The sequence below is a fragment of the Rhinoderma darwinii genome, chromosome 3 (assembly GCF_050947455.1).
Source record: "Rhinoderma darwinii isolate aRhiDar2 chromosome 3, aRhiDar2.hap1, whole genome shotgun sequence".
Classification (NCBI taxonomy): Eukaryota; Metazoa; Chordata; class Amphibia; order Anura; family Rhinodermatidae; genus Rhinoderma; species Rhinoderma darwinii.
The window spans coordinates 418,221,486-418,231,953 of record NC_134689.1 but is presented as its reverse complement, the minus strand read 5'-3'; the positions used below and the strand labels follow the sequence as shown (position 1 = coordinate 418,231,953).

At 39.9% G+C, this 10,468-nt stretch overlaps 1 protein-coding gene across 1 annotated transcript; it reads left to right on the top strand.

Moving 5' to 3' along the window:
- Positions 1–1,474: 1,474 nt before the first annotated feature.
- Positions 1,475–4,788, top strand: TMEM88 (transmembrane protein 88). The gene is made up of 2 exons (XM_075855529.1): positions 1,475–1,755; positions 3,797–4,788. Exons 1-2 carry the CDS (start codon positions 1,525–1,527, stop codon positions 4,043–4,045), a joined length of 480 nt encoding a protein of 159 aa, XP_075711644.1. The 5' UTR covers positions 1,475–1,524; the 3' UTR covers positions 4,046–4,788.
- Positions 4,789–10,468: the final 5,680 nt, after the last annotated feature.

Sequence of the window (10,468 nt, the reverse complement as noted above, 5' to 3'; positions counted from 1 at the left end):
AACTACTATAATACTACCCCTATATACAAGAATATAACTACTGTAATACTGTCCCCTATGTACAAGAATATAACTACTATAATACTGCCCCAATATACAAGAATATAACTACTATAATACTTCCCCCTATACACAAGAATATAACTACTATAATACTTCCCCCTATACACAAGAATATAACTACTATAATACTGCCCCCTATATACAAGAATATAACTACTATAATACTGCTCCCTATATACAAGAATATAACTACTATAATACTGCTTCTATATACAAGACTATAACTACTATAATACTGCCCCCTATACACAAGAATATAACTACTATAATACTGCTTCTATATACAAGACTATAACTACTATAATACTGCTCCTATATACAAGAATATAACTACTATAATACTGCTCCTATATACAAGAATATAACTACTATAATACTGCCCCTATATACAAGAATATAACTACTATAATACTGCTCCTATATACAAGAATATAACTGCTATAATACTGCCCCCATGCACAAGAATATAATTATTACACTGCCCCCTATGTAGAAGTTGTGTACCTTCCCCCCTTATATATCATTGTTATCCCCCCAGTTGCTCACAGGTCACGGTTTTCTATGGGTCTGTTCTACATCATCCCTGGGGGTCTCTGGTACCTGACACTCCTCTTCTCCCTTTCTCTCCATCCATCACTATTATATCCTCTCATTGTCAGTTTAACCCAGTGCCCCCTCTATGTTTTTCTCCCAGCATTCCTTGTGCTCCTCATTTATTACCTCTGGGTTATAAACAGGTGAATAGATATTTAAAGGGAAAGCGGATCACTACATGTATAATAAATGGGGTTGGGGGGCTTCTTTGTAGCAAGTTGCACATCAGAGTATCCACTACAGCTGAATTCACATACTGCACCATCTACTGTGCCAATCAGTCGCTGACTATATTAGACAGGCTTGCTTCACTTGTATGGAGTATAAATCTTTATGCAGAGAGCTCCCCCTAGTGGTAACTGCAGGCCGAAAGAAGGGAAGCACTGTGGTGGCACTGTTTATGGGGAACCTCTGTAGTGGCATTATTGATGAAGGATCTTCAGCTGATCTAAGGCGTGGCCTGTAATTGTAGGCGGGGTTTACACGGGAACAACATGCTACAAATACATGTAGAAAAAATGGCGCCATATAATAACGTAGTGCGCGTGTGTACACCGTGTGAGGCTATAGAAGCCTATTTACATGCTGTAGGGAGGATGGGAGTTCTACTCCTCTATTTCTGTGTTGTGTATGACCCTGTACCCTTCATGGAAGGTGGAGTCTGGGCCACAGAGCTTGCACTCTATATGTAAGAGTTGGGGGATGTGGAGTCTTGACATTCCTGAGATGTTATACAGAGTATTAGGGGAGTGAAGCTGCCGCATTCCTAGATAAGGGGGGGGGGGGGTGGAGATGGGACAAGATGAGGAGGGGGATCTGGAAATAAGGACTTGTTAGAAGATTAAGAGAACACACAAAGAGAGGTCCATGCCCTGCTCAGACGTGATGGGTGAAGATACCTCCACTCTGCCCCCACCATATACCCCTGCACCCCCAGTACCCCGGGAACCCCTGGACTGCTGGGCATGTGCCGTGCTGATCACCGCTCATAACCTGCTGGTGGGAGCTGCCAACCTGGGGATATTCATCGTGATGTGTGGAGGTGCCCTGGTGCCATCGGCTGCCATGCTGCTCTATGGGTTCCTGTGCCACCCACGGGTCAGTACCATGATATGTCACGTCGATCTCCTTGTGTTTTCTGTCATTGTCTCCATCCACCATGTTGCTGCCGGTCATCATTACTTTGGCAAAGTCTGTAGACCCAACCTCGTCCTCCTTCATAGGTTCAGACACTTCCACAAATGGTGGCATTACTGGTCTTCAGCTGTGAGGTTTCAGTCTCGGGATCCCCAGACATGATGAGACTTGTAGTTTCCGCAGTAACTGGAGGACCATTGGTGTTTTGGACCGGTTGATTGTGCCCGCTTTGTATGGGCACGATCCATAGATGGTGCTGGGGTTACACCTCTCTTTGTATCCAGGGATTGTCATCGATCAGTCACTTTGGACCAGATGATAGGAGCTATGACACAGTTTATCCACTAGAGGTGATGTTCCATTGATATTTTCAGGGTGTGCTTACATCTATTTATATGATTTTAGTAATATGCCAATCCAATAGATATTGCCGCCCCCCCCCCGCCCCCCCCCCCCCAGCCAGGACATGCCCACCCCTGACGTTAAGCATGCTCATGAAATTCTATGAAAATAGTCCAACCTGCCATAGAGGGAAGAGCCATGCTCTTTCTAATACATGACAATGTCTTGTCCGCTTTAGAAATCAAAAATAGATATTGGGATGCACTCCTCAATCAATTGGCGTGGTGCTAGTAAGGTAGGGACGAGAATCCCACAATATTGAAAATATATAACCCCAGCACTCACAGAGGTACGCAAAAGATCCAGATGCAAACAAATTTAAGTTTTATTGCAACAAAAGATGGTAAAGTTGAGGTGGAAAGCGACTTGGTAAAGACGTTTCGGCCGAACCTCGGCCTTTGTCATGGTCGCTGTAAGACGATATCACTGGTATGGGTTGTCCGCCGGATATTCCCTGTGTGTCAGCTTTAGAGGCAGCAGATTGGCCTTGAGTGCCAGCATTTTGTTTATTAATGATAATTACTTCCAAATCCTTCTCCAGTGTAGACTCGCCCTATAGTGACCCATTCAAGGTATAAATAGTATATTGCCTGAAAATGTATGACCTTCTATCACTCTGCTGCCCATTCAACCCATCTGTCCATGTCCCCCTATAGTCATAGGACATCCTGTACCATATCTAGAGCACAGGGTGAATATGCAAGACAGTATCACACATGATCGGCTTGGATACACAGCTCAGCAGACAGTATCACACATGATAGGATTAGATACACAGCTCAGCAGACCGTATCACACATGATAGGATTAGATACACGGCTCAGTAGACAGTATCACACATGATAGGATTAGATACATGGCTCAGCAGACCGTATCACACATGATAGGATTAGATACATGGCTCAGCAGACTGTATCACACATGATAGGATTAGATACACCACTCAGCAGACAGTATCACACATGATAGGATTAGATACACCACTCAGCAGACAGTATCACACATGATAGGATTAGATACACAGCACAGCAGACAGTATAGCACATCACAGGATTAGATACACAGCTCAGCAGACAGTATCACACATGATAGGATTAGATACACGGCTCAGCAGACAGTATCACACATGATCGGCTTGGGCACACAGCTCAGCAGACAGTATCACACATGATAGGATTAGATACAGTGGCTCAGCAGACCGTATCACACATGATAGGATTAGATATATGGCTCAGGAGACAGTATCACACATGATAGGCTTAGATACAGCGGCTCAGCAGACCGTATCACACATGATAGGATTAGATACAGAGCTAAGCAGACAGTATCACACATGATCGGCTTGGGCACACAGCTCAGCAGACAGTATCACACATGATAGGATTAGATACAGAGCTCAGCAGACCGTATCACACATGGCAGGCTTAGATACGGTAGAGTGATCAGGCGAGGTGTATATAACTTCTCCATACTATCAGTGTATACAGATGACTTACCCTCCCTCTGACATTCCTGGTATCTGACTGGGGTGGGGGGGTCCTCGCTCTGGGTACCACCACCTGCCTGTTTACATTATTAACCCTTTCCTGTCTCTCTCCAGTTTCGCAGAACCAAGGAGACGCTGTGTCCGGCGCTGCTGACCCCGGTGGCCTGTGTGATGTTGCTGGTTTTCGGGGGGCTGTTAGTCTTACCCTTCCTGATCCTCGGCCTGGCCGGTTATGCCCGGATAGTACGAAGCTTCCAGCTCAGCTCCTGCTTCCTGCCCTACAGCCGCGCCATGTACCAGGGAGCGCCGGCCCAAAGACGCCCAGCAAAGGAGAGCCCCAAAGATGGCAAAGCCTGGGTGTGAGGAAACCCGGGGCCATCAAGACTGGACCACAACGTTTATATGGACGACCTCAAGGACGTGACCCTATGGGTGGCCCGCTGTTATAATGGTTGGGGGTCTCCTCGCGTTGCCTCCATTATTTCTGGGTGATCTTTATATAATCGCAAGATTTTTACATATGTTGAATATTGATTTTAAATGCAACTTGTGGCTCTCAAGCTGATGGTAAACTACAACTCCCAGCATGTATGAAGCCTGTAGCATGCTGGAAGCTGTAGTTTCACACCAAATGAAGAGCTACAGGTTACAGATGAGACATCGTACTCCAGTCACATCTAGAGCTGCATTTACAATTTTGCTGCTTCCTGTGAGCTCTCGCTGCTGCCCCCTGCAGGTTTAGAGTCTGCACAGAGCATGCTCTGCTGCGGTGCATTGATGGCGATGTAGTGTTTCCACCGGACACTTTACCATAATCTGGAAAAAATACCTACAACTCCCACAATGCAATGTAACAGAGTGGAGGGCATGATGAACTTCCAACTGTGCTATGAGGGGTGACTGTCAGCACGGATGCCGTTGCGAACGCAGCTTTGGGTGTGACTGGAGTATAAGACGTGCCAATAATAATACTTTTTTTTGTATGGTTCAAGCATTCCCCTGTGCCCAGGCATAAAAGGGATCATGTTGGGATCCGCATAATGTCCACATCATCAGTGTGACCCACGTACTACTGCAATATAGAGAATAAATCACCGGGTGTTCCCGCCTCGCAAAGATTCGTCTTCAGGTGATATGACCACTACTCCCAATATGTAGGAAATCAAGGAAAATGACCACACCAGTTGGCAGGAGATGACGGAGTGTAAGCACGGTGTGGCGGTATTACAAACATACATGAGTATATATATATATTCGGTCACAAGATGATGGTGATAGTCGGTCATAGGATGGCAGTATTATTCAGTCACAGTACAATGTTAACATGTGGCGGCATCATTCCATCTTTGTATAGTAGTATTATTTGGCTGCTGTATGAAATACTCTGTGGTATGGGGTATATATGGTAGTATCCCGGCACTGTATGGTAGTATTATGTGGTTACTGTATGAGGTATTCTATTGTGGGTATATATATCATAGTATTTGGTACTGTAGTTTAGTATCCGAGCACTGTATGGTAATATGTGGTCAATGAATGGCGATATTATTGAGTATTGTACAGTAGTAGTATTATTTAAGTACTATATGGGGTATTATGCTGTATGGGTATATTTGGTAGTATCTGAGCACTATATGGTAGTATTATTTGGTCAATGAATAGTGATATTATGGAGTACTGTATAGAAAAAGTATTATTTGAGTACTATATAAGATATTATGTTGTATGGGGTATATATGGTAGTATTCGGGCACAGTATGGTAGTATTTTATCATTAAATGGATATGTTGAGTATTGTATAGTAATAGTATTATTTGGGTAGTATATGGTATTTGGGCACTATATGGTATTTGGGCACTGTATAGCTGTATTATTTGGCCATTAAATGGTGATATTGCTGAGTACTATATAGTAGTATTACTTGGGTACTATATGGAAGTATGATGTTGTATGGTGTGTGTATGTAAGTATTATTTGCTCATTGAATGGTGATATTGTTGAGTACTGTATAGTAGTATTACTTGGGTACTATATGGAAGTATTATGTTGTATGGATGGTAGTATTATTTGGTTATGGGGGTATTATGTTATTTGGTGTATATATTATTCGTTTTTTGGCCACTGCATAGTGGTGTTATTTCAGCACTGTTCACTAGTATTAGTTCTTTTCCTCGATGGCGTTAGTATTTGGGCACTGTATGGCAGTATTATTTGTTCAGTAAATAGTGATATTGTTGAGTACTATATAGTAGTATTACTTGGGTACTATATGGAGGTATTATGTTGTATGTATAGTAGTATTACTTGGGTACTATGTAGAGTATTACGTTGTATGTTGTATGTATAGTAGTATTACTTGGGTACTATGTAGAGTATTACGTTGTATGTTGTATGTATAGTAGTACTACTTGGGTACTATGTAGAGTATTACGTTGTATGTTGTATGTTGTATGTATAGTAGTATTACTTGGGTACTATGTAGAGTATTACGTTGTATGGTGCATGAATAGTAATATTACTTGGGTACTATGTAGAGTATTACGTTGTATGTTGTATGTATAGTAGTCTTACTTGGGTACTATGTAGAGTATTACGTTGTATGGTGCATGAATAGTAATATTACTTGGGTACTATGTAGAGTATTACGTTGTATGTTGTATGTATAGTAGTACTACTTTGGTACTATGTAGAGTATTACGTTGTATGGTGCATGAATAGTAATATTACTTGGGTACTATGTAGAGTATTACGTTGTATGTTGTATGTATAGTAGTATTACTTGGGTACTATATGGAGGTATTATGTTGTATGTATAGTAGTACTACTTGGGTACTATGTAGAGTATTACGTTGTATGTTGTATGTATAGTAGTATTACTTGGGTACTATGTAGAGTATTACGTTGTATGTTGTATGTATAGTAGTACTACTTGGGTACTATGTAGAGTATTACGTTGTATGTTGTATGTTGTATGTATAGTAGTATTACTTGGGTACTATGTAGAGTATTACGTTGTATGGTGCATGAATAGTAATATTACTTGGGTACTATGTAGAGTATTACGTTGTATGTTGTATGTATAGTAGTCTTACTTGGGTACTATGTAGAGTATTACGTTGTATGGTGCATGAATAGTAATATTTCTTGGGTACTATGTAGAGTATTACGTTGTATGTATAGTAGTATTACTTGGGTACTATATAGAGGTACGTTGTATGTATAGTAGTATTACTTGGGTACTATATGGAGGTATTATGTTGTATGTATAGTAGTATTACTTGGGTACTATGTAGAGTATTACGTTGTATGTTGTATGTATAGTAGTATTACTTGGGTACTATGTAGAGTATTACGTTGTATGTTGTATGTATAGTAGTATTACTTGGGTTCTATGTAGAGTATTACGTTGTATGGTGCATGAATAGTAATATTACTTGGGTACTATATAGAGGTACGTTGTATGTATAGTAGTATTACTTGGGTACTATGTAGAGTATTACGTTGTATGGTGCATGAATAGTAATATTACTTGGGTACTATGTAGAGTATTACGTTGTATGTTGTATGTATAGTAGTATTACTTGGGTACTATGTAGAGTATTACGTTGTATGGTGCATGAATAGTAATATTACTTGGGTACTATGTAGAGTATTACGTTGTATGTTGTATGTATAGTAGTACTACTTTGGTACTATGTAGAGTATTACGTTGTATGGTGCATGAATAGTAATATTACTTGGGTACTATATAGAGGTACGTTGTATGTATAGTAGTATTACTTGGGTACTATATGGAGGTATTATGTTGTATGTATAGTAGTACTACTTGGGTACTATGTAGAGTATTACGTTGTATGTTGTATGTTGTATGTATAGTAGTACTACTTTGGTACTATGTAGAGTATTACGTTGTATGGTGCATGAATAGTAATATTACTTGGGTACTATATAGAGGTACGTTGTATGTATAGTAGTATTACTTGGGTACTATATGGAGGTATTATGTTGTATGTATAGTAGTACTACTTGGGTACTATGTAGAGTATTACGTTGTATGGTGCATGAATAGTAATATTTCTTGGGTACTATGTAGAGTATTACGTTGTATGTATAGTAGTATTACTTGGGTACTATATAGAGGTATGTTGTATGTATAGTAGTATTACTTGGGTACTATATGGAGGTATTATGTTGTATGTATAGTAGTATTACTTGGGTACTATTTAGAGTATTACGTTGTATCTTGTATGTATAGTAGTATTACTTGGGTACTATGTAGAGTATTACGTTGTATGTTGTATGTATAGTAGTATTACTTGGGTACTATGTAGAGTATTACGTTGTATGTTGTATGTATAGTAGTATTACTTGGGTACTATGTAGAGTATTACGTTGTATGGTGCATGAATAGTAATATTACTTGGGTACTATATAGAGGTACGTTGTATGTATAGTAGTATTACTTGGGTACTATGTAGAGTATTACGTTGTATGGTGCATGAATAGTAATATTACTTGGGTACTATGTAGAGTATTACGTTGTATGTTGTATGTATAGTAGTATTACTTGGGTACTATGTAGAGTATTACGTTGTATGGTGCATGAATAGTAATATTACTTGGGTACTATGTAGAGTATTACGTTGTATGTTGTATGTATAGTAGTATTACTTGGGTACTATGTAGAGTATTACGTTGTATGGTGCATGAATAGTAATATTACTTGGGTACTATGTAGAGTATTACGTTGTATGTTGTATGTATAGTAGTATTACTTGGGTACTATGTAGAGTATTACGTTGTATGTTGTATGTATAGTAGTACTACTTTGGTACTATGTAGAGTATTACGTTGTATGGTGCATGAATAGTAATATTACTTGGGTACTATATAGAGGTACATTGTATGTATAGTAGTATTACTTGGGTACTATATGGAGGTATTATGTTGTATGTATAGTAGTACTACTTGGGTACTATGTAGAGTATTACGTTGTATGTTGTATGTATAGTAGTACTACTTGGGTACTATGTAGAGTATTACGTTGTATGGTGCATGAATAGTAATATTTCTTGGGTACTATGTAGAGTATTACGTTGTATGTATAGTAGTATTACTTGGGTACTATATAGAGGTACGTTGTATGTATAGTAGTATTACTTGGGTACTATATGGAGGTATTATGTTGTATGTATAGTAGTACTACTTGGGTACTATGTAGAGTATTACGTTGTATGGTGCATGAATAGTAATATTACTTGGGTACTATGTAGAGTATTACGTTGTATGTATAGTAGTATTACTTGGGTACTATATGGAGGTATTATGTTGTATGTTTAGTAGTACTACTTGGGTACTATGTAGAGTATTACGTTGTATGTTGTATGTTGTATGTTTAGTAGTACTACTTTGGTACTATGTAGAGTATTACGTTGTATGGTGCATGAATAGTAATATTACTAGGGTACTATATAGAGGTACGTTGTATGTATAGTAGTATTACTTGGGTACTATATGGAGGTATTATGTTGTATGTTTAGTAGTACTACTTGGGTACTATGTAGAGTATTACATTGTATGTTGTATGTATAGTAGTACTACTTGGGTACTATATAGAGGTACGTTGTATGTATAGTAGTACTACTTGGGTACTATATAGAGGTACGTTGTATGTTTAGTAGTACTACTTGGGTACTATGTAGAGTATTACGTTGTATGTTGTATGTATAGTAGTACTACTTGGGTACTATGTAGAGTATTACGTTGTATGGTGCATGAATAGTAATATTACTTGGGTACTATATAGAGGTACGTTGTATGTATAGTAGTATTACTTGGGTACGGACTATTATGTTGTACGGTATTATTCGGTTATGAGGGTATTGTTATTTGGTGTGTATGTATGTTTTTGGCCACTGCATAGCCGTGTTATTTGAGTACTGTTTACTGGTATTAGTTCTTTACTGTGACGGTGGTATTATTTGGGCACTATGTGGTATTATCATTTCGGCTCCGTGTAATAGTATTATTTAGTGTTTAATCTATGGGCATTTTTTTTTATCGTTTTCATCCTACATTATCTGCATTCCCTATGGTGTAACGGGCGGCGCGCCTTCACAATGTATTGCCCGTTGACCTCCACATGCCTATAAAGGTGCAGAATGTTGCTGACATAAACCATGGCATACATTCCCGAAGTACATGACGACTACAATAATACTTACACCATTGACTCAGAACATTCCCTCAGATTTTGAGGCGCATGGTGGGGGTTGTTATAGGTGTAAGGCCGAGTGCAGACACTTGTAATACGGGGGGAGACATACAGAGACATATATTGTGCCAAGAAAGGAATCTGATCCTGCCAAAACCAGGAAAGACCATCATCCAACAAAACCTGGATGAGGAGCGTGCGTTCTGTATGTGTGCGTCCACGTATGTAGGGAGCGTTCCTCTGTACAAGGAGCGTGTATATGTGTGCGTCCATGTATGTAGGGAGAGTGGCAGTGTGTCCATCTATTTCTATAGGGAGCGTGTCTGTGCATACATGTAGGGAGCATACTTGTGCATGTGTCCATACATGTAGGGAGCGTGCCTGTGTCCACGTAGGTGGGGAGCTTGCCTGTGTCCGCGTTGCTGGGGAGCTTGCCTGTGTCCGCGTTGCTGGGGAGCACGCCTGTGCCCGCGTACGTAGGGAGAGTGCCTGTGCGTGTCCATAGATGTAGGGAGAGTGCCTGTGTCCGGGTATGTGGGGAGCGTGCCTGTGTCCGGGTATGTGGGGAGCGT

Excerpts from the sequence above, each read along its gene's own strand:
- TMEM88 (XM_075855529.1), top strand. The coding sequence starts at position 1,525 with ATGCCCTGCTCAGACGTGATGGGTGAAGATACCTCCACTCTGCCCCCA. Across the intron at positions 1,756-3,796 it reads GGTTCCTGTGCCACCCACGG|TTTCGCAGAACCAAGGAGAC; the intron begins GTCAGTACCATG and ends GTCTCTCTCCAG.